The 25,777-nt window shown below is 43.0% G+C and overlaps 1 protein-coding gene across 1 annotated transcript in view; it reads right to left on the bottom strand.

Annotated features, from left to right (window-relative positions):
- Positions 1-396: 396 nt before the first annotated feature.
- The window catches only part of LOC136612853 (intercellular adhesion molecule 5-like), a 51,557-nt gene continuing 26,176 nt past the window's right edge, over positions 397-25,777 (bottom strand). Inside the window, exons 3-7 of the mRNA XM_066593570.1 lie at positions 22,665-22,955; positions 10,051-10,284; positions 7,531-7,788; positions 5,240-5,500; positions 397-597 (exon numbers count right to left, since the gene is read on the bottom strand). Coding sequence (XP_066449667.1) covers positions 506-597; positions 5,240-5,500; positions 7,531-7,788; positions 10,051-10,284; positions 22,665-22,955 — 1,136 coding nt within the window. The 3' untranslated portion in view covers positions 397-505. The remainder of the gene's footprint in view (positions 598-5,239; positions 5,501-7,530; positions 7,789-10,050; positions 10,285-22,664; positions 22,956-25,777) is intronic.

The raw sequence follows: 25,777 nt of genomic DNA, 5'->3' as shown, positions 1-25,777 counted from the left end.
GTCCTTCTTGCACATAGGTCCTGCCCTGTCCTTCTTGCACATAAGTCCTGCCCTGTCCTTCTTGCACATAGGTCCTGCCCTGTCCTTCTTGCACATAGGTCCTGCCCTGTCTTTCTTGCACTATCTTCCTGCTTTTTTTAATTTCAAATTCGCTTACAATAGCGCAGTTTGAATAGTCAAAAAAAACATCAAAGAATCCGGCGCTAATATGCTCCATAGCAGCCATCTTTCTAAGCCCATAGAGAAAGGTATTCCAACACCTGAACAATTCCATTAGGGTTACACATTTGATCATTTACTTAAAACTTTATTGAAATTTGTTTTAAAAATATAATTTAAAAAATATTTCACTAAATTGCGTGAATTAAACCAGGGAAAAAAAACAAACAATAAATATAAATTTTTCCCAAATTTTAATTCCTTCAATTTCTGGATTTTTAAAACAAAAAAACAAAGGAAAGACCAATAATCCACTGGATGCCTGCTGTTGATGAGGAGGAAATCTTTAAGACAAACAGAACATCAGACTGATGGTAATCAGCACGGTGAACATGGTGGTGATGCTGCTTTCCATTCTGTCTCCTCCGTTTTTCTCGCCTGAAAGAGATAGCAACATTTCCTTTAAGGTGAGCCACAGTCCTTGCTGATATTAACCTTGACCATATATTAGACATTCTCTATTTCATTAGCAAAATCTTTTTTTTTTTTCAAGTTCATGTTGCCAAGGAAATTTTTTGCTATTCTTAAATTTTCCTCCCATCATGCCTTAGGGTGACTCAAATTGTGTGTTCCATTCACTCTGGGAGGAGCTTGTGCTCACTGTTGCCCTCTGTTGGATAATGCTCTTAAAGCGACCCTCCGATTTCAGGACAAAAGTCCGGACCAGGGAATGAAGGGGTTATATTAGTTGTAGTTAATTTTATCCACCTTTTTTCTGGTTCCGGGTTCTGTTTTCAGGCAACCAAGATGGCCAACACTATCTTCTAATTACACTTTCTGCTGCCCTGTGATTAGCGAGCTCTAATTAGTTTCATCATTTTACATACAGGTCATGTTGTCTACAAGAACTGAGTGTTATATTTGGCCCCCTCACCAAATAGTAATTTGCCCCAGCAATAAGAACCCATAGACAGTGACACCGATTACATTGCTTTACCCAAACCTGGGCACATGAGGGTAACCGGATAGGGTAATCCAACCCTCCAAAATGAAAAAGCTGTGTGTCCCTATTTATATAGTAAATACAACTATGGAGCTTACATAATTCTTAGCGAGAACAACAATTACGACAACTGAACCAGTATTCCTAATGACTCAGGATGGATTGATGATGATGATGATGGACATAATCAATATGAAGATTCATTCTGTTCATTGTGTTCATGCAAATATGAAGTAAGTTTTGCAACCTGTCAACTCAAGAATGGTTTAGTAAATTCCAACTCAAAACTAGAAACTGAGTGACAATAATTAACATTAATTAGATGGTGCATTCCAAATCATCCTTGTAGAGCCTCCTGATGGCTTACATAGGCCTGTGTTATGAACAGTAGACAACTCCAAGAACTTAGATAGCTGGACGATCTAAAAACCACTGTGTGGCCTATTTATTAATGCCTGAATGCCAGAATTCTGATGTCCAAAGTTGCAACTTTGGTACTTAGGCTATGCGACGCCAATTTTTCAAAAAGTGGGCAGGACTCAGTTTCTGCGGGTGTGGCAGCATGCAGCCCATCACTTTTTCCATAATCTTTACCAGAAACTGGTGTAAATTATAGCAAAAATCTACTCCAGCTCCTAGCTGAAGTAGGTTTTCACCTGGCACACTACAATGCCGCCAAATGAAAAAAATGTATTAATACATTTTTTCAATCACAGCACATGGTTTAGGCTAAATTCACACGGCTGATATCGAGCTCGATTTCCACTCAAAAACTTCCTCCTATCGCTTCTGTGAAATTGCGATCCTCAGGCTCGTGTTTCATGCGAGTCAGAGGATCGCAAGTGTTTGCTATTGACTTCAATGGGAAACATCACATTGCACTCACACGCACATTGTATGGCATGCACGTACCATGCAATGTCTTGTAAGGTCCCATTAAAAACAATAGGCAAGGCATTCCGAGGAAACGTCAAAAGATAGAGCACGCTGCGAAAAAGTCACTCATGTGAATAAGTCCATTCTAAAGAATGGCGTTCATATTCGCGCAAGTTTTGTGCATCTTGCATCTTATTCTGTGCGAATAAGGCCTTAAGGTACGTTTACACCGTGCGATTAGTATTAGAATAATCCTTGGAAACTGCAAATTTGGGCGACAGTGGTGCCGTGTACATGCGGCCACCGGCAGGGCACTGAACAAGTAATTGCTCACTTGTCAGAGTCGCATGGGTTTTAGCTCACCTAAAAACCAAGCGACTATCAGCCCATGTAAACTGGCAGTCGTTAATTTATGAGCGACTGTCTGTTTCCAATGAATGGAGGGGTTTTCTTGTTTAGGAAGTGTTCTTTCCTACACTCTGTCAGGAAATTTAGAGTTAATAGAGTGGAGTACTCTGTTCAGGTTCCTCATCACTTGCCCAAAGACCAAGCTTAGCTCTGGATGACCCATCCTGTCCTGAATCACACAGACAAACCATTGATGTGAATGGACATTGTGTAATACCTAACTTCGCCTGCAGGGGTGCTAAAGGGAATCTGTACACTTACAGCTAGGTTTCTCCACAGTTAGGCATCCCAGTAGGGGAAACCTTGTGTTTAGGTTATTGTTAGGAGGCCCTTGTAACAAGTAGGGATTATCCAAAATGTTGAACCCTTTTAACAAGGACCACTCATGATTAAGAATATACAATATGCGTCTAATTAGCATCTATGCTCATTATGGTTGTTTTAGTTGGCTTATATGACTTTGGTAATGTGGATAGAATCTACCCCTTAGTTTTATCAGACTTGGATTTGAAACTACATAGACGTGAAATTATAGTGCAGGCTGAAATCTTGAGTATTCTTGGACACATCGGTGCTCTCCTCAACCCCATCTGTTTTTTTGAGCTATGGATAATATGGTAAAAAGTCCAAAAATCTTTATTTAAAAATAATAGGGACTATAGCTTTGCATTTCTAATGAGCTTATATAACAAACATGAAACAAAGAATAACTCTTTCCTCAAGTCTTGGGAATTATCCACAGATGACACATTGATTTCAGTGTGCAGTTGGCCACCATGAATGGTTTCATTCTTCCTGTGGCTGTGCTATAGGTAAAAATGTATGTAGAGGTGTGCAGGCAGCAAAGATTAAAATGGCATTGTGGGACAAAAGGGTATTAGTGTATCTTGACGCCACCAGGAAGTAGGGGTTTGACAGGTGGGACGCCCCTGTCACACCCCTAGCTCCCGACTGGCCCAAGGTACGAAGGTGCTAGCTGCACAGTGTGCAAAGCTTGTAGCCGGCACAGGTGGATAAGGGTGAGGGTAATGCTTCGATGTAGCCTTACAATATAAGTTGTATGAAGAAAAGCAACCATCACCCTAACCTACCAGGGAAGGCAACAAGCAATGAACAGGCTTCTCCTTTGACTCGCTCACCTCTGTTCACCGTGCTGCTTGTGTGGGGGCTTCCTCCCAGTCGCCGGAGGGCGAGGGATTCCTGAGCACAGGCGCCAATGTATTGCGTGAGTCTAGTGGCCTGGGTGCACCGAACAGCCCAATGCCTGTGGGCTCCATTACGCCAGTTCCCCCGCGCATACTTACAAGCCATGTTCTGCCGCGGATGCAGAGGCTCCTGCTGATGTTCCGCGCGACACAGGGATCTGTCCACGGATCTTGGTGAACACTTGATCCGGCCGTCTGTCAGAGTCCTCAACGACGCTGTGCCTTACGGACCTGAAAGCCGCTGGCTGCAAGGAATCTCTGAGCCAGCGGCCGGCAGTGTGGCAGCGCGAGATAGACATCTCACACTCCCTGCAGCGGGAGTGCGGCAATTTCAGTGGCCGAGCGCCGGGAATGGAGCAGACACTCTAGGCGGCAGACAGCATTTCTTTTCAACTCTGCTGTTTAGCAGCCTTCCAGGACCTACTTTTCATGTGCAGCCTATATCAGGGATGGTCACCCTACTGTCAGTCTTGACTCCACCAGGAGTTCCTGGTGGCGTCAAGATACACTAATACCGGACAAAAGTATGAGGTGCTTGTTTGCCCCCATCTCCTTTACTTGATCCTTTGATTAGTTACCCAAGCCATTGTTGAAGATGTGGTGTCAGGAAGATTTGACTGCTAACAGTGAGAGTCCTGAAGGCCCTAAAAAGGTTGTGTCCCTATGGTCCTGTTCACATGGTGCATCAAATCTGCGTCAAGTGTCTGGCTGTTTGATTTGCGATCGATGTTGTGGAAAAAAAGGAGAGTCCTCTCGCTTTATGACTGGGATTCCATTCTAAGCCAACCCACTTTTTAAAAACCTACAAAAAGTCTCAATTGCGCCAGATTTCTGGTGTAAAAGGAAGGGGTTTAATACATATGCCCCAATATTTGCATTAGTAAATAGAATGATAGTTCTTAGTGGCAGATGTATCCATGATATTACATATAATATTAGTGACACGTGACCTCTTACTTCGTAGATGACTATGAGGGGTTATGTCTTCCCTAGAGCCTCTATGTTATGGAGCCTCTCTCCGAGGAACGAAGCATCCCAATTCTCATGTCATGCATTGCAGTCCTTTCCTGTGACAGTAATTGTTTTTGTCATTGTGTCCCACCCATGCTTATTTTGAACTGTACAGCTATAATCTCCAGTATGTATTTCTGGGCAGCAAAGATACTAATGGTGGAAACACATTAGGGCTTGGAAGGTGTCAGCTATAGGTTGGAGGAAGGGGACCCTTTGTCCCACACAAGTCAAGTCAAGTTTTTATTTCCAACACGGGTGTTGATGGGTTCACGTTAATACTTAATAATTTAAGTTTGATTAGAAATAAGCAAAAAAAATCACAGATTATAAAAAACAATTAAATTGATATTGGCTAAAGCCCCAAAATGTATTACTGACAGACATATAGGTATTGCCATCACATGGTAGTAGAGGGGCCATGTTGTAGATTTTACAACGATGTCCAGAATCTTTAGGTTTATACCTCTACTTCAGGATTTGTTGGTGGGCCATGGGTAGCCAATAGAGACAGCGTGGGGGGAAAAAACAACCATTTTTAATTGGGCACACCCTAGGTCTAGATATATAATATTACCTTCTAGAGTGATTTTCCAGCTTTTAATGGCACTACCATGTTTATTCCGAGCAGTACAGGAGTAATTTCCCATGTTTTCCTTCTTTGCATTCCATATTTGGAGAGTGCTCTTATTTGGAGAGATTTCAACCTCAGCATTTGGATAAATCCAGTGTAATGTAGGTGCAGGGAATCCACTGGCTTGGCAAGATAGAGTGAGATTATCACCTTGAAGCACATTCGTAGATGGTTCCACCTCTAGTTCTGATATTGTAGGCTGAGCTTTAAAAAATAAAAATAGACAACAATACAAGGGTTAAATAATATATCATAGTAATCTTGGGCAGATTATCAGTTAAGACAATGGGGAATTGCCCAGGACCTCCACCATGTATGAGTCCTTTCTATGTAGTCTTCTCGGGTACCAGCCAGACAGTATCTCCAATAGCTTAAAGGGTTTGTCTAAGGATAGAATAGGTCTGCTGGCCCTGCCTGCGGGGGAGCCTCAGAACTACTACTGGCTGTGCCAAGGGGACATGGAGCATCCTCCACGCTGGACCTCTGTTCTGCTCATACAGCCAGCAGAGAAGTTTCCATCTGGTGTTCCCTAACTAGATGTAAGTGGAAGGGAAAGGGGAGACTTGTTATTTGTATAGCACCAACTTATTTTGCAGCGCTTTCAGGTAATTTGTTTATTACCCCCCAGCAAGCCGGGGACTCATTTTACCAACCTCGGAAGGATGCGTGAACCTTGAGCCGGCTACCTGAACCATGGGGGGATGGAAACCTTGAGGTCATGAGTGAGAGCTTAGGACTGCATTCTGCTGCCTTAACACTCTGCGCCACATGAGGCACCGAGCTAAGGAACACTGGGAGGCATTGATTCTCTTGGGCACGGTCAAAGAAATAGGTAACAATTGCCTCTTATGACTTATACCTTGGCATAATGCCCATAGAGAATGTAGAAGCATAGGTAAATGAATGACAAGAACCACATCCAATCCAATAGATGACATTTATTGCTCCTTGGTCTCAGATCCACTGGATTCCAGTCCTAACCTAACTAAGCCTTAATGTTCACCTGCATCAGGACGTAGGGTCTGAGGTTTTTTTTTTTTGCTCTGCTCTGGGGTCTGTCTTTTTTTAGGTCTCTTTTGAGGTCTCCACAGAGATTTGGTCAGGGGTCAGTATTGATTTTGGGTCTAGCCTGAGGTCTCCATTTATTCTGGAGATCTGATCTGCGGTTTGAATTAATTTTGGAGTCTGGGTTCTTATTTAGGGGTCTGGTGTGTATATTAGTTTAGGTGCTCTGGGGTTTTATTTAGGGGAACTATTTGTATTGGCTAAAACCATCTTCGAAATTGTGTGCAGTGTTCAAGCCTAGATCCTTATCACCTTAGGATCTCCATATGACAGAATCAGCGAAGAAGAGAACCGCACCACCGACTTGTTTGATGCAATTAAAAATGATAAAGCTTTATTAAATTTCACAAGGGTTTCTTCCGAGATTAGAGCGGTAGGGACTAGGGCTCCTGTGCTGGACGGAGGGTGCTAAAGGAGGTGAGAATGCCTTATTTCTTTATTTTACACTATTCCCTGCCCCTAAAATTTCTATTGTAGTTCCTTTAAATCTGTTTTCCATGAAGTCAGATGTTTTCTACAATCCATTGACTTGTGAATAATAAATAACTAACAGATGACTTTATTACAATAATTTGCTTATTTTGAAGCCAATTGGAAGGCCAAGAAGGAGATTAATGATCTACAGATGCCTTCCAGCTCCACATGGATGAGCAATGGAGAGTTAGGCCTCATGTCTACGGGGACAGATCCGCAGGTAGTTACATACCTGCGGATGTCATTTTTCCTTGAGGCGCGGATTGCGTGTGCGGGAAATCACACGCAGCATGCTCCATTTTAGTGCGGGTCTCCCGTGGGGACAGCTCCCGCAGGCTTCTATTGAAGCCTATGGAAGCCGCCCGGATCCGCGGCACACCCGCAGCGGAATTCCTAATCTCCAGCGCGGGAGCGTGGAAGAGCGAGAGTTCAAAAAAAAAAATGTATAGTGCACGGCGCATGCCCAGGGCCCTGGAAAGAAGATATGCCCGCGACGGAGGGAAGATCTGCAGCATCCGAACAGGTACGTAAATCTTCTTTTTAGGCATCATGTCCGCGGGAAAGGAGGGACCTGCTGCGGGATTCTGCTTGAAGAATCCGCGGCGGGCCTGATTTTCCCCATGGACATTAGGCCTAATGGCAGAACCTAGCGCCCCCTTATTCCAAAGCAGAACATTCTACTTATAACTAATAACCTTCTCTGGAAAGCTCTTCCTCCCGACTGTGGTTTCCATGCTTGTTACTCGCTACGCACTGGTACTTTCCAAGGTGACTGCTTTTCATGTTGTGGACTGTAATCGTTTTGTTGTCCGGAGAAAAATGGACATCAGATGATGCAGTTATCCAACAGTATGTAGGAGCTGGCACTCCATCCGCCTCACAAGTCATTGTCACATCGTCACCGTAATTGTGCAGAGGGGGGGTCATTGTTATGTTTAATACTTCCGGTTTATCTGAAAAGAAGAAAATGGAGAATTGGATGAAAAAGAACCAGATGCTGTACTTGTAAGCCCGGGGTGGAAACTAACTGCAGATGGTGCCTTTGGACAACGTGTGTGCGTCACTCTAGTCACCCCTCTGTGGTCCCACTTAGTTTATTGCCCTTCTATGCCCCCACTTGTACCTCCTGTTCCCCTGCTGGGTTCTAGTTTCCTTTTACAGATGCAGCGATACCACTTACATTTATTTATTTTTCAATGAGCCTGAGGGCGGTTTTCCACTGGCGATAAAATCGTGCGATTTTCGCCTCGCGGTCAGTAAAAAAGCAGATTAGGAAACCAATCATTTTCAATGGTTTCCTTCCCATCTGCGATGTTTTCATTGATGAGATGTTGAGAGAATAAAAAAATCGCGGCCTGCTGTATCTTTCTGGGATATGTATTTTTTTAAATTTCCCATGTTTCCTTTGGAGGCTTCTTTTTATCACATCGCAAGGCAACAAACGCACAATTTTACCATTAGAAAGTCCTACTGACTTTTGCGATTTAAAAAAAAACAAAAAACACACGATTTTATCGCTGATGACAGCAATGCGATGCAAGATTATTCTCAGAAAAAGCAGCGCCCACGCTCAAAAATCATGGGAAAAAAGTCACGCTTTTGCCGCGATTTTCTTCCTGCAATATCGCGATCACCCGTGTGAAACTAGCTTTAGTCTATCATAAGACTGCCTCACTTGTTATCTGACATCGTAGATTCTATTCTCTGCACTTTCAAAAAGATCATAACTTTTCTTCAGTGTTGTAGCTACATGATGGCTTATTTTTGCTTGACGAGTTTTAAGACAATACCAAACTTATATCTTTTTTCATGTAGTACTACTTAAAAAAAAAGCTTTCTGTCACCAACTTTTGACCCCCATAACCTTTTGATTTTTCCATTAGGCACAACCTGTAGTTTTTATTGGTACCATTTTGGGGTAAAGATGCCGCTTCTCTCTCCCACCCACTCCATGCCGCTTCTCTCTCACCACCTCCATGCTGCATCTCCCCCCATGCATGCCGCTTCTCTCGCTTCTCTCTACCCCTTCTCCATGCCGCTTTTCTCTCCTCCCCTCTCCATGCCACTTCTCTGTCCCCACTTCTCCATGCTGCTTTTCTCTTCCACCCAATCCATGCCGCTTCTCTCTCCCTACCACTCCATGCCGCTTTTGACGGGTCACTGAATGTACCCGCCTCAAATTTTGGGATTTTATGGCTCTGGCCAGCATCTAAGGAATTGAATGACACCAAAATCATCCTCCTAAGGTGAGGCAGACTGGTCAAAGTATGGTGCAAGAAAAAGCATATGGGCTTATTTATATTAGATTGGACAAATGCAGTAATACCAATTTTTACATTTTTTTGACACGCTGACTGAGCAAAGGGGAATTTTCAAACTTTTAACATTTTTCATTACTTGTAATAATCCCCCATAAGGGAATTTATACTTGTGATGGTTTGATAGCTTATATAATATAATGCATTACTATTGTATTGCACCATACTGTATTTTAAGAGGCATCCTATTAAGACATGCCACAGACACGTCCTAATGGCAAACGTTCATGGCAGCCCTGGGGGCCTTCAGAAGACCCAGGCTGCTATGAGCCCTGGCTGGCACCAGCAATTCTATCATGGGGGGGCCATTCAGGACATTTCAACCATGATCTATTGGAACATCTAGATGCCGCTGACAAAATGAACCATGACATTTAAAGTTTAACAGGCATGTTCGGAGTGATCTCTGATTACGGCTGTTACGGACAGGTTTGGTTGTCAGAAACAGCTGACACCCACCGTGTATGAAGCGGGCTCGGCTTCCGAATTTGCTCCATAGGCAGCATATACCGCAGATGCCCATATTCGTCCTAACTACTCAGGGCATAGCTATATGTGTGTAGGAAGCAAACTCTATCACTTGTGTTTTTGTGGAATAATGTTCCCCACAATACTATTTTCCAATGCAGTGTCTATAGCAGTAATTCTAGGACCATTTTCTCAAACAATTCCTTTAAAAGAACATTTACTCTAAGATCAGACATGCTGTCAGGCAATTGGCTTTAGCAGGAGCTCTCCCCCACTGGTCTTCTGACAATAAGATACGCTTCACTCATCCCAAGTTGAATAGTATCATTCATTTTCTAGGTTGATGTTGATTACACCGAACATTCAACCTCTACAGTGTTTCTGAGCACCCCAAGATTACCACCCAAGCCCCAATATACAGATACTTACACTGTACAGTCACTTCTACATCTCTTGAATCTTTATCAAAGTTTATAGCGATACAGCTATAAGTGCCCGTCATATATCTGAAAGTTTTGTATTTTACTCCCTCTAAGTATTTAGCGTCGCCTTTTTGACAAGTGACGTTCGGATGTGGGTATCCTGTGGCCTTACAATGGAAACTGTTTTCTTTTTGCTCTATCCAAACCAATGTATCAGGACAGTCTGTAAACTCAGGCTCAGCTGGAGGAAAGAGAAAAGAAAAAAAAATTTTTATTATTAGCAGGAAAACTGCATTACCCAGAATTTCACAATTACCGGCCATGGCCAAAAGTTTTAAGACTAACACAAATTTTGGTTTTCACGAAGTTTTTTGCTTCAGTGTTTTTAGATCTTTAATAGAGATGAGTGAGCATACTCGCTAAGGACAATCACTCGATCGAGCATTGTCCTTAGCGAGTATCTCCCCGCTCGGAAGAAAAGGTTCAGCTGCCGGCGCGGGTGACAGGTGAGTGGCGGCAGTGAGCAGGGGGGAGTGGGAGGAGAGAGGGAGAGAGAGATCTCCCCTCCATTCCTCTCCGCCGCTCCCTGCCGGCAGCTGAATCTTTTCTTCCGAGCGGGCAGGTACTCGCTAAAGGTAATGCTCGATCGATCGAGTAATTGCCCTTAGCGAGTATGCTTGCTCATCTCTAATCTTTAAGTCAAATATTGCTGCAGTACAATTATAAGTAACCATTTCATAGGTTTTTAAACTTTCATTGACAAATACATCAAGATTAGACAAAGATTCAGTATTTACAGCGTTGACCTTTATTTTTCAAGATTTTTACAATTCTCCCTTGCATGCTGGATATCAGCCTCTGGGTCAAATCCTGACTGATGACAGCACATTCTTCCTGATCAGTGATTGAATGGGATTAACCTCTTAGCGACGGCGCTATCGTAAAACTACGTCCTGCTGTTGCAGGACGTGTATGGAGGGAGGTAGCGCCACTATCTCCCTCCATACAGCGCGGGCGTCAGCTGTTTATTACAGCTGACAACCGTGGTTAATAGCCGCGCTCGGCCGATCGCGGCTATTAACCCTTTAAATGCCGCTGTCAATTCTGACAGGGGCATTTAAATCCCACGGCGGGGTGAGATCAGGGGAGCCATGCAGGTGTCATGGCAGCCGGGGGCCTAATGAATGGCCCCACGGCTGCCTTAACAGACTGCCTATCAAGCCAGCCACACAGGGTGGCTTGATAGACTGCCTGTCAAAAAGCAGTATGACGTAATGCTATAGCATTACGTCATACTGCAGGAGCGATCAAAGCATCGCATGTTAAAGTCCCCTAGGGGGACTTCAAAGTAAAGTAAACAAAAAATCAATAAAGTTTTTTTAATTGTTAAAAAAAAAAAAGTTATAAAAGTTTAAATCACCCCCTTTTTGCCATATCTATTATTAAAAATCTAAATCATAAAATAAAAATATGTATTTGATATCGCAGCGTCCATAAAAGTCTGATCTATCAAAGTAGTGCATTATTTCTCCTGCACGGTGAACGTTGTCCGAAAAAAAAAATAAAGAACGCCGGAAATACACTTTTTTAGTTACCCTGTCTCCCATAAAAAACGCAATAAAAACCGATCAAAAAGTCGTATGTACTCTAAATTGATGCTATCAGAAACTACGGGACATCCCGCAAAAAATGAGCCCTCACTCAACTACGTCAACAAAAAAATAAAAAAGTTATTGCGCGCACAAAATGACTGCAGAAAATAATTGAAAAAAATTAAATATCTTAAAAAAAAAATACAAGTACTACAGCAAAAAAAATACTATATAAGTTTGGTATCGTAGTAATCGTACTGACCCATAGAATAAAAATATCAGGTCAATTTTGTTGCAGTTTGTGCGCCGTAGAAACAGCACGCACCGAAAGATGGTGGAATGTCATTTTTTCCACATTTCTCTCTGTTTAGAATTTTTTAAAAGTTTTTCAGTAAATGATATGGTACAATAAATAGTGCCATTGAAAAATACAACTCACCCCGCAAAAAACAAGCCCTCATATAGCTACGTTGATGGATAAATAAAGGAGCTACGATTTTTTAAAAGGGAGTAGGAAAAAACCAAAATGGAAAAAAGCAAAAAAGCTCCGTCACTAAGGGGTTAAGATCTGGGGAGTTTCCTGGCCATGGACCCAAAATATCAATGTTTGTTCACCGACCCACTTAGTTATCACTTTTGCCTTAAGACATGATGCTCCTTCATGCTGGGAAAAGTATTGTTCATCATCAGATTGCTCCTGGAGGGTTGGGAGAAGTTTTTTTTGGAAGATGTTTAGATCCCATTCTTTATTCATGGCAGTGTTCTTAATCAAAATTGTGAGTTATCCCACACTATTGGATTTTTAAGCAACCCCTCAGGAATGGCAGCAGGCAGGTGGCAGCACATTTATAAACACAGTAAGGCCGCCTGCACACGAGCGGAAATTCCGCGGCAGGATTTCCGGCGGAATTTCCGCTGCTGGAAGCCTGCATAGGATTGCGTTAGCAAACTCAATCCTATCCAGACAGCCGCGATTTGGCCGCGCGAAATATCGCATGACAAACAAATCGGGGCATGCTCTATTTCTGTGCGGGGCTCACCCGCCGCCGGCTCCGGTCTGCGCATGCGCCGGTTGCGCGGCAAGCTGGCACATCAAAGAGCTGGAGCCGGCGGGGGCGGGTAAGTACGCGCTGGTCCCTGCAGGCGCTCGGGTCGGGTCCCGCGGCGAGAATCTTCGCCGCCGGATCCGACCCGCCCGTCTGTAGGCGGCCTAGAGCGAAAGATTTTGGAGGCCGGCCTGGGGTCAAGAAGGGCAGCAAAGAAGCCACTTCTCTCCAAATAAAGCATCAAGGACAGACTAATATTCTGCAGGACGTGCTGGGATTGGACTGCAGCGGACTGGGGGGAACTGATCTTCTCTAATGAAGACTCCATAAGACTGTTTAGGACAAAAAATAATTTTTCCAGAGAATAAAACTTGAGCGCTACCATGAGTCCTGTGTCATGCCAACAGTAAAGCATCCGGAGACCATTCATGAGGGTAAGGAAGTAAGGGTGGCTGGGTCCTTAGGAGGCAGTGATCATGCTATCCTTGAATTTTGGATAAAAAGGGAAGGAAGACCTGAGAAAACTCAGACCTTAAGGTTGGATTTCAGAAAGGCAGATTTTAATGAACTCAGAAAGAGGATAGGAAGAATCCAATGGCTGGATGTTCTTAAGGACAGAAATGCCCAAGAAGGTTGGGAAATATTGCGAAATGAGATTCTCAAAGCACAATCGTTAACAATCCCTAAAAGAAGGAAGAATGGGAAGCATTTAAAAAAACCACGATGGATGAACGCAGAACGTGTACACATATTAAAAACAAAGAAAAATCTGTTTATCAAATGGAAAGAGGGGGAAATATCAAAAGAAGAATATAATGCAGTCTGCAGAAACTGTAGGACAAGGGTCAGAAAAGCTAATAATGAATTGAGGCTTGCAACAGAGGCCAAAAGCAATGAAAAAGGATTTTGGGTGTGTCAATAGCAAAAGAAAAGTCAAAGATGCTATTGGATGCTTACACAACGAAAATGGTGAATTGGTTAAGAATGATGTTGAGAAGGCCAAACTTTTAAATTTCTATTTTGTATCTGTTTTCTCTCAGAAAGTAGATGGAACATCAACTGATCTTCCCTGCACTATTGGGGAAATAAAAGAATGCAGGCTATCTATAAGCAGAGAGATGGTGAGGGAACACTTTGCTAACTTAAATGAATTCAAGTCTCAAGGTCCAGATGAATTACATCCTAGGATACTAAAGGAAGCAGCGGAGGTAATTGCTGAACCACTCGCCATAATCTTTGAAAATTCCTGGAGAACAGGAGAAGTCCCAGAAGATTGGAAAAGGGCAAATGTTGTCCCCATCTTCAAAAAAGGGAAGAAGGTGGATCCAGGAAACTACAAGCCTGTGAGACTGACTTCTATACTGGGAAAGATCTTTGAACGAATTATTAAACTGCATGTATGCAAGTACTTGGATGAAAATGGAGTAATTAACCAGAGCCAGCATGGGTTTGTAATAAGTTATGCCAGACGAATCTTATTTCCTATTATGATAGTATCACTGACTGGGTTGATCAGGGAAATGCGGTGGATATAGTAGATCACCGAGGGAACCACTAAATAATAAATAAAATATAACCTTTATTCATATAACTTTAAAATTATAGATTAAAAGGGCGTGATCAATCCTTTATGGATATCGTGCCTGTCACGACCAATCGGCACTGTACTTGGAAATCTGATGCCTTGGACAGAAGAACAATAGTCCTTTACCATTAACTTATGCAGCTATCACGGTAAAACTTTCCCACACTCCTATTATTATCTCAGTGTGTGTTCACCGTGTGCATACAACCACTGTATAACCAACAGTCTGTTGGGTCTCACTCAACAATATTGGAATAGGTCTTTTTATGATATTCGTTATGCACGCATACAGACCACCATGTGACCATATGTCATATATTCCTGAGGTGTCTTAATGTTAAATCGACACACTTAAAGGACACTTCCAATTTTATCTTTATAGCTAAGGAAAGTGGTGCATGTACTGACATAGGGATATTTATGTTCATATCACCATATCCTCTTTCCAATAGGTATGTCAAAGTACTGTAATAAAGACAAAGAAACTATCTCCCTTTTGATGAAATAGTCGTAGGGATTAGTGTATTCATGTGATACCTATGACATACACCTAATCCTATACCACAACTGACTAATAGGACAGTGGGGATGCCTGGCCAAGGTATCAATTCATATGGTGTATAACTGTTTAGCTCAGATGTACTGCTCACAGTGTTCCTACACCCTGCTGCTTAAAGTGCTTTTTATGATTTTATTAAAAAAGCACTTTATCAAATACTCATAGAAGATCCAATATAAAGGGCAGGACCGATTTATGGTCCATAAAATGCCCATAGATTGATCCTCTAAGTAGTACTAGAACCCGTTTAAGTAGCACAAATAGATCAGGCGTAACGGGCAGGACTGATTAATTCTAAGTCCACAAATGGCGCCCAATGCTTGATCTATTGATAGCCAAATTTGCTCACTTAATCGCACAGTGGTGAAATGACTTCAGCAAAAAGTCTATATTATGTTACACCACTGGTTGCTTAAACAGAACGAACCATCTACGCGTTTCAACAGCTCAGTATATAAGCTGTATCATCAGGATGGTATATTACCATGCAATCAAGATGAATAGATTGCATGAAAAAACCAGCTAAGTATTGCACCAATCATTAAAATATAAGACTGTGCTATACTAATAGCTAGAATTAGCAGATAAATTCAGCTAAGTGTTGCACCAGTCATAGATGTATAAGACTGTGCAAGCTGAGTAGCTAGAGTTAGCAGATAGCGATGTGAACAGCCTGACAGGCTGTGTGTAAATGAGCAGCAATGGTCAGTAGCCCGATGACAGGGCTTAAAAAGACCAAACCACGCCTCCCTGTGTAGAGGGCTCGTCCCCGCTCAGCCAATCTGCTTCATTTCTTCCCCTGACGCTTGTCTTACCGAGATCTCGCGATACTTGAGATCCCGCGCATGCGCAGAACCACACAGCGTCCGTGAATGCCAACCAACGCCAACCAGGAAGCCGGAGGACGCAGCGGCATCGGGACACTGTGCAGAGCTAGCGCACGTAGTATGCAGGGGAATGCGAGGCACAGTAACGCCCAAACCAGGGCGATATCCATATAGGTGTGACATCAGTATGACTCCGGAAAAAGGATGGAATAAATCTTATTTTTGTTGTTATTGTTATTATAGGGCATATATCCATATATGAAAGAAGGTAAGTATATATGTGAATGGGATATAAATTACAACATGACCGGGATGGTGGCATGTTAAACAGGTTATACAATACCTAATGGTATATTGATAATACCCCCAACAAAGAATGATATAATGGGTGTATACAAGAGATTCAAGTTAATAGATAATGCACCATAGGTATATTTGATTAACACACAACACCCAAACAGTGATATGATAATACAGCATCACTAATATGGCAATGATAGGTGGCATACATATTGATTATAAGGCAACAGACACAAATGCATGCAAAGATAGATATAGAACACCATAGATGTAATCTGCCATTTAGAGGGAATTTTTGCAAAACAAAGATGCACCATGGGTATATTTGATTAACACACGGCACCCAAACAGTGATATGATGACACAACATCACTAATATGGCAGTGGTAGGTGGCATACATATTGACTATGAAGCAAATAGTCACAAATGCATGCAATAATAAATATAAAGCACCATAGATGTAATATGCCATTTAAAGGGAATTTTAGAAAAACATCCCTATTTAAGCCATGATGTACTTATATAAACGCAGCAAAAGATAGCTGGTCATTTAAGCCCTTCGGACTACAGCAATCCAGACGGTGAATCCACCTTGTCTCTTTCTGTAGCAACATTCTGTCTACGTTGCCCCTTCTTCCATTAGGTCTGATAATCTCAACTCCTTGAAACTGAATACACTCAGGGTCATTGTTGTGTACATCCCGTACATGTACTGCCAAGCTTGTCTTATCCCCTCGATTGACGTTCCCGATGTGTTCCAGTATGCGTCTACGTAGTTGGCGGATGGTTTTGCCTACGTAATCGAGTGGGCAAGGGCAGGTCGCTTTATATATGACACCACTGGACCTACAATTAATAAAATCCTTTATTTGGTAGGTCATACCAGTGGAGGAGCTGGAAAAGACCCCTCCTCGTTTGATGTACTTACATGCCTTGCAACCTGTACACTTAAATGTCCCCTTGAGAGGATCAGAGCCAAGCCATGTTCTCGTAGATGTCTGTACCGATAGGTGGCTATGGACTAGTCGATCCTTCAGATTGCGTCCCCTCTTGTAGGTGATCAAGGGTTTGTTTGGAAGATATTCTGCTAGATCCGAGTCTTTACACAGTATATGCCAATATTTATTCAAAATCTGTCTGACTTCGATGGATTGGTCGTCATAAGTGCCAATTATGCGGATCTTTGCATCACCATCACCTCTCTTTTTTGGTTTCAAACAATCCTCCCTCTTAACACTCTTCGCATAGATGTTTGCTTTGTCCACTACCTCTACTTGATAGCCACGGTTGGTAAATCTGCGGCTCATCTCCTGGGATTTCTTCAGGAAGTCGTCATCAGCAGAACAATTACGTCGTGTGCGAATCAACTGTCCCTTAGGTATCCCGCGTTTAAGGGAGATGGGATGATGACTCTCCCAATGCAAAAGAGTGTTTGTTGCTGTTGCCTTTCGAAATATAGATGTTTGCAAAGATCCATTTGGCATCTTATTTATGACGAGATCCAAAAAAAGTGATTTTGAAAGGATCAATTTCAGCTGTGAAGTACAATCCTAGATCGTTGTTATTCAAATGATTGATGAATGTATGAAAATCGTCTATTTCACCAGTCCAGAGGATAAGCACATCATCTATAAAACGGACCCAAAGGTCAATAAATTGTGTCCAGGTCTCATTGTTCTCACTGAACACGGTGGTCTCCTCCCACCAGCCCAGGTACAAGTTGGCATAGCTGGGGGCACAAGGGCTCCCCATAGCCGTACCCCTGAGCTGGTGGAAGTACCTCCCCTCAAACAGGAAGTAGTTTTTCGTGAGAACAAAGGACAGCAGGGTCATCAGCAAGTTGTTATGCTGTTTCAGATGTGTGCCCCTCTGGTTCAGGTAGTATTCTACGGCTTTGAGTCCACCGCTATGCGGTATCGAACTGTACAAGGCCTCGACGTCGAGGCTTGCCAGTTTAGTACTCGGGGATAGGACTATATCCTCCAGTTTCTTAAGGACATCCGTTGTATCTTTAATGTAAGCCGGTAGCGATTCCACAAATGGTCTTAATGCAACGTCTAGGTATGTACTGATTCCTTGTGTCAGGCTATCATTTCCTGCAACAATTGGTCGGCCTTTCAAAGGCATCAGGCCTTTATGAACCTTTGGTAAACCGTAAAATGTCGCTATTTGAGGTGTAGAAGAGAATAGGTACTGAAATTCTTTATCATCAATTAAGTCATCCGTTTTTGCTTGCATCAAGATGTTCTTGAGCTCCGTGAGAAAGGTGTCAGTAGGGTCGTCCTTCAGGATCTGGTAATTGGATTTATCCAATAATATCCGAAGGCACATTTCCCTATATGTATCACGATCCATCAAAACTATGTTGCCCCCCTTATCAGAGGGCTTAATGATTATAGTTTCATCCCTTTCGAGCGTTTGAAGAGCCATTTTTTCATCGAGGGTAAGATTTTGATGCTTAAATTTCTTAACCTTGGACAACCTCTCAAGATCCTCAATCACCATTGTTTCAAAGATCTCTACATACGGTGAATCCCCAGATGGGGGTAAACTCGTATTTTTTGATTTCAAGTTGGTGAAAGGACCCTTACTGGGATCTCTCATATTCTCATTTTCCAGTGCTTCCAAGGCCAGAATAGCTTCGAGGTCCTGACGGTCCAGACCCAAATCTGCACACTTTTTTCTATCACGGATGGCAAAATACTTTTTCCATCGCAATTTTCTTAAAAATAATGCGATGTCCTTTGTCCATTCGAACAGACAAAATTTATTCGTAGGGATAAATGACAAACCCTTCTTAATCACGGATTCTTCTTGTTTTGTTAAGTTTCTGGATGACAAATTGATGATTTGCAGTTCATTCTCATTAGTGGTTAACACAGCGTCATTTGCGGTTCTATTTCTCTCCAATGTCGGTGATATGACTAAGTCTGATGGTGTGCTGACGTTTCTACTGGGCCCCGATTCCGCGTCATATAGTGGGTGATGGGTTGCCCTAAAAAATGATGACTCTCACTATTATTACCTCTACCTCTACCCCTTGCTCTCATCCTTTGGCCACCTCTACCCCTTCTTCTATCACTCTGACCACCTCTCTTCGAATAATCGTTGGTAGAATGTTCACTTTCCGATGAACTTAGTTCACTTTCAATGTGTGGTCTCACTTCATAAGCTCGATTTTCTGTAAAGTCTCGCAGATCTCTTTGGTATTGGTTATGTTTGCGCTCCTTGAGGAATCCAGTGTATCTTTCAATTGTTAATTTTAAAGAATTCTCTCTTTTCTCATAATCCGCCTCAGCGGAGAACTTTTTTCCTTCTTTGATTAATTCCTCAAGGGTTTTGCCCGCTTTATCAAGGTTGATTTTTTCCTCTTCTAAGAGGAGATTCATCAACCTGAGCGAGCTATCCGTAGACTCTTTCTCCCATCTACTCATAAATTCTGTGGTTCGCAATTTGGGCGGGGGCATTATATGAATTCTGAGACCTCTGGGGACGATTTTATTCTCCAAGTAATTAGTGAGAGCCTGCACTTCCCACCAAACTTTGACAAAGTCTTTGTAGGCTCTTGTTATGTTCTTAAAGGCCTGATTTAAAGAGGTAATTTGTAATGAAGTATCCATTTCCCTGTCTGAAAACACCTTTTTTGCCTCCGTAAGCCAGGAGGCCGTATTAATAGTGGATATAGTTTATCTTGACCTTAGTAAAGCATTTGATAAAGTATCTCATAATATACTTATTGAAAAAATGACCAAATATGGGATTAACAAGGCAGCTGTTAGGTGGATTCACAACTGACTGGGTGATCGTACTCAAAGAGCAGTCATAAATGGCTGCACATCCAAGTGGAAGAATGTATCAAGTGGGGTACCACAAGGCTCTGTCCTAGACCCAGTGTTATTCAACATTTTTATAAGTGATCTGGAGAAGGGAATTGATGGGAAACTGATGAAATTTGCTGATGACACAAAGCTAGGAGGGATAGCTAACACTAGGGAAGAGAGAGAGACAGTATTCAAAAAGATGTAGAAAAGGGAGCAACAGCCTGCAGGAGCACCGCAGAACACCAGGAGGGAGCGACAGCCTGCAGGAGCGCCGCAGAACGTCAGAAGAAGTGAGTAATGATTTTTATTCTTTGCTCCACTGTATTCCCGGCGTATAAGGTGACAGTTGGGGGGTCGTCTTATACGCCCCGTCGCCTTATACGCCGGTATATATTTTTATTGTAACACATTTCTGGATGAATTGCAGGGAAGGGGGTTATATATTTAACCCCTTCCCGACAATTCATCCTGCGATCGCCGGCAGCCCATTGCTTTCAGTGGAACCTGCTGTATTGCTGGTTCCATTGAATTCAATGGGCTAACATCGTTCTTCTCTGCCACAGCTGTTACAGCTGTGGCAGGAAAGAAGGATTTGTCTTCTATATGTTCTCAATGGGGTCGGCGCTGCTGCCGCCAGCCCCATTGAGCGCATATAGAGAAGATTTATGGCCTTAAGAAGGACCGTTGGGGTTCTTGAAACCTAAAATACTCCTAACACTCTCCCTATAGCAGCTCCACCAAGATACCACTTTCGCTGAACTAATGTCAGAATGCATCTGTGGCGAGCCGCGGGAGGGGCAGATTTTAATACTCGGGTGACACCTGATCTCGCCAGCCACTCACTGCAGGGGGGTGGTATAGGGCTTGAACGTTGCAGATATTTAACCCCTTCCCGACAATTCATCCTGCGATCGCCGGCAGCCCATTGCTTTCAGTGGAACCTGCTGTATTGCTGGCTCCATTGAATTCAATGGGCAAACATCGTTCTTCTCTGCCACAGCTGTTACAGCTATGGCAGAGGAGAACGATCTTTACGCTGACAGTGCGGGGGGGGGGGGGGGGGTTGGGCAGCATGTAACCCAGGAGAAGTGGCAGCGGAGTGTCATGCAGGCAGTGATTGTGCTTTGTTGGAGGTAGTGTGGTGCTTAGCTAAGGTATGCATTGCTAATGAGGGCTTTTCAGAAGTAAAAGTTGTTGGGAGGGGGGGGGCCCACTCTTGCCGCTATTGTGGCTTTATAGTGGGACCTGGGAACTTGAGATGCAGCCCAACATGTAGCCCCTCGCCTGCCCTATCCGTTGCTGTGTCGTTCCCATCACTTTCTTGAATTGCCCAGATTTTCACAAACGAAAACCTTAGCGAGCATCGGCGATATACAAAAATGCTCGGGTCGCCCATTGACTTCAATGGGGTTCGTTACTCGAAATGAACCCTCGAGCAACGCGAAAATTTCGTCCCGAGTAACGAGCACCCGAGCATTTTGGTGCTCGCTCATCTCTAGATGAGACACAAATTAGACATTAGACAGTGAGGGGGATGAATGAGTGGAACAGGTTGCCATGGTAGGTGGTGAGTTCTCCTTCAATGGAAGTGTTCAAACAAAGGCTGGACAAATATCTGTCTGGGATGATTTAGTAAATCCTGCACTGAGCAGGGGGTTGGACCCGATGACCCTGGAGGTCTCTCCCAACTCTACCATTCTATGATTCTATGATTGTATAGTTGCTTTTCCAAGCACAATGGAGCACTATTTCACAAGGCAAAAGTGATAACGAAGTGGCTCAGTGAACAAAACATTGACATTTTGTAACAGAAGATCAAAGGCTTGGATTTGTTCTCCCTACTAATACTACTATAAAAGGCATATGGACCTCCATGATCCACAGTGAAGCACCCCAGTTGTGGTATCCACCTTTACGCTATGAATGGGGTTGTTATTAAAACTGATGAAATTTCATTCAACACGAACATAAAGAGATGAAATTGCAAATTTGCCAATGGTTGAGCAAATAAAGAGTCCATTCTTAATTTCTGGGAAGACCTCTGGGTCACATGATTTAAAGCATTTTCATACTAAAGACATTTAACCCTGTATCCACAAGATAGGAGATAAATGTTTGATCGCTGGGGATCAGACCACTAGGACCTCCGGTGATCCTGAGAATGGTGCACACCAAATAGGTTGTAAATGGAACAGCGCTGTGACCACCGCTCCATTCACTTTTATTGGGTGGAGGAAGACAGACGAATGCATCAATCTACATAAAAATCAATGGAGCGATGGTTGAGCATGCACAGCTATGCTTCATTCATATCCAGGATTCAGGGTGGCCTATTCTCAGTATTGCTGGAGGTCCCAGTAGTTAGATCCCCAGCAATAAGACACTTATTGCCCATACTGTGGATAGGGGATATATAGCTTTATTGATTAAAAAAAACTCTTTAAATGGGTTTTCCAGGACTAAAATATTGATGACCTATCCTTAGGATAAGTCATCAGTATCAGATTGGTGGGCTTGCGCCCCCCACTGATCAGCTGTTTGAATAGTCCACAGCCTTCTAGCGGATGCTGCGCTCTCTTCAGTGCATACCAGGCACAGCGCTATACATTTTATAGTGGCTGTGCCTGGTATAGCAGCTTAATCCGATTCATCTGACTGAGACAATATCGACTTAAGCCAACTGATAAATGAACGTGATGTCACAGAACTGAGAAGAGGCCATGTATCTCACCAAAACACAAGGCCTCTTGAAATAGCTGGCCGCTGGGGGTCCAAGGTAGTGGACCTTCACTGATCTGATATTGGGGGTCTCTCCTGAGTATAGCGCAACAATATTTTTGTTCTGAAAGCCCCTTTAAGTGTCTTAGCCATTCATAAGCCTTATACTTACTCTGTAGATACATCTTCTCTGGCTTGCTTTGGGTTTTAAGATAAGCCTCACATATGAACTCCATCTTGTGCATGCTCCTGGTGACTTCCACTGTACATGTTTTCTTGGTGCTGCTCACCTGCTTGGTCTCGGTTACGGTCTTCTGCTGACAGTTTTTTAAAGTTGTTGCATTGCTTTTTATCTCCAAGTTCACATCTATGTAGTTGGTGTTGTTAAATGAGCATGAGATTACCGTGTTAACGTCTTCAATGATCTTATCTTCAAAATGCAATTTGGGAACAGGTGGAATAGCTGAAAAATAGATAAATTACTTACAATGGATTGGGCCAATGTATACAGGTTCTGTTAAACTGAATGGGCAAAAAAGGAAGATAAGCAGGGACATAATCATAGTGGATTCAGAGGGTGCCGTTGCACCCAGGCCATGGAACCTTAGGGGGCCCATAAGGTCTCTCTTTCCTGTATGAAGAGACCAATGCTGTAAATGCATAATGTAAAGCATTATGTTAGGTTGTGCTCCTGGGACGTGTAGTTCTACGGGTTTCCAGGAGTATACGGCAACAGGTGTGGCAGGCTTGAGCTTGCTGGGTGTGGAGTTCTCCAGCCAGCCAATCACCACTGGTCTGTTGCACATAAATACCAGCCCCTCTGGCTAGACGGTGCCGGTTTCCTCATTTTCCTCACAGTACCACTGTGTTTGCATCCATGCATGGTTTTCTGAAGGTGTGAACAGCGACGTGTTCTCTATGTCTGTGCAGGTGGTGGGACATGTGGTGTGAACAGTCCTGTTCAGTGTGGTATACATTCCCTTGTGTGTCAGTGTGAACTGTGCCCTGTTCTTCTTGGATTATTTTCCACTAAGGGTGAACCAAGTCCTTAGGTTCCAGCGTGGGGCCGTCCCTATTGGGACGATTGCCCCGCTTGCAGGCAGGATTCATGGGGTGTATTATAAGTGGAGAGCCCTTTTACAGATTTTACATAAGGGTCTAGCAGCTTCAAGTTAAGCCGCTGCGGATGAAGTTCACTGACGAGTGTAAGGTTATACATTTTGGGGTCAAAAAATATGCAAACTGTAAAGAAAGACCTAAGTGTACAGTAAGTATTGATGATAAAGCACAAGTAAGGGCTGATGCCCACAGTCGTACGTGTTTAACGCTGCAGGTCTCCCCACAGTGTTTTGCACATTCGGCAGCCATACACAGGCAGCTGGCAGAGACCGCGTATGGCTGTGTATGGCACTCCACATGCCCGCAAATCACACGTTCATGTGCAATTTTTTTTATGCGCTGTTCTGTTTAGAGAAGGGATGCGTATGAAAACACCGCCCATATGCAATGTATTGTGTGTATATGACTCACGATGCGTATGTATGCAGAGGAATAGAGCATGCTGCGATTTTTTTCTCTTGCGTATGTATACACAGTGTCCATACGCCGGTGAGCATGGATCAATGACAGCCTATTGACCGCGTATCACGCATCCGTGCAACTCACAGTGATACGCAGTGAAAACGTAGTCGTGGGCATGAGCCCTTAGAGGTGAAGAAATGGTGACAGAAGAGAATGAAAGAAGAAAAGTAGAAAGTTTAATCTAGATCACTGGAAAGAAGAATAAGGCATAAGGGACAATGTTCACACAACCACAAACTTTTCTTATTTGCTGCTGAAGTTAGTCCAGGTGAAGTGTGGCCTATGCCAGGTTATGCTATTGGCCCAATGGTAGCATGTTACAATGGTGCTCATAATAAGTAATGCAGGGATATTAATGTGATAAGTAATCACACCAATAACCCACTCAAATCAGGACACCATTATACAATAAAAGCACCGAACAAAGCAGAAAATAAATCTAATAAGAGCTGCACTCACTATTCTGCTGGTGGAGTCACTGTGTACATACATTACTTATCCTGTACTGATCCTGAGTTACATCCTGTATTATACTCCAGAGCTGCACTCACTATTCTGCTGGTGGAGTCACTGTGTACATACATTACTAATCCTGTACTGATTCTGCGTTACATCCTGTATTATACTGCAGAGCTGCACTCACTATCCTGCTGGTGGAGTCACTGTGTACATACATTACTTATCCTGTACTGATCCTGCGTTATAGCCTGTATTATACTACAGAGCTGCATTCACTATTCTGCTGGTGGAGTCACTGTATACATTACATTACTTATCCTGTATTGATCCTAAGTTACATCCTGTATTATACTCCAGAGCTGCACTCACTATTCTGCTGGTGGAGTCACTGTGTACATACATTACTTATCCTGCACTGATCCTGAGTTACATCCTGTATTATACTCCAGAGCTGCACTCACTATTCTGCTGGTGGAGTCACTGTGTACATACATTACTTATCCTGCACTGATCCAGAGTTACATCCTGTATTATATTCCAGAGCTGCACTCACTATTCTACTGGTGGAGTCACTGTGTACATACATTACTTATCCCATACTGATCCTGAGTTATATCCTGTGTTATACTCCAGAGCTGCACTCACTATTCTGCTGGGGGAGTCACTGTGTACATACATTACTTATCATGTACTGTTCCTGAGTTACATCCTGTATTATACTCCAGAGCTGCACTCACTATTCTGCTGGTAGAGTCACTGTGTACATACATTACTTATCCTGCACTGATCCTGAGTTACATCCTGTATTATACTCCAGAGCTGCACTCACTATTCTGCTGGTGGAGTCACTGTGTACATACATTACTTATCCTGTACTGATCCTGAGTTACATCCTGTATTATACTCCAGAGCTGCACTCACTATTCTGCTGGTGGAGTCACTGTGTACATACATTACTTATCCTGCACTGATCCAGAGTTACATCCTGTATTATATTCCAGAGCTGCACTCACTATTCTACTGGTGGAGTCACTGTGTACATACATTACTTATCCCATACTGATCCTGAGTTATATCCTGTGTTATACTCCAGAGCTGCACTCACTATTCTGCTGGGGGAGTCACTGTGTACATACATTACTTATCATGTACTGTTCCTGAGTTACATCCTGTATTATACTCCAGAGCTGCACTCACTATTCTGCTGGTAGAGTCACTGTGTACATACATTACTTATCCTGCACT

The sequence above is a fragment of the Eleutherodactylus coqui genome, chromosome 2 (genome assembly GCF_035609145.1).
Source record: "Eleutherodactylus coqui strain aEleCoq1 chromosome 2, aEleCoq1.hap1, whole genome shotgun sequence".
NCBI lineage: Eukaryota > Metazoa > Chordata > Amphibia > Anura > Eleutherodactylidae > Eleutherodactylus > Eleutherodactylus coqui.
The sequence above is the reverse complement of the archived record's forward strand: the minus strand, read 5'-3'. Positions and strand labels throughout refer to the sequence as shown.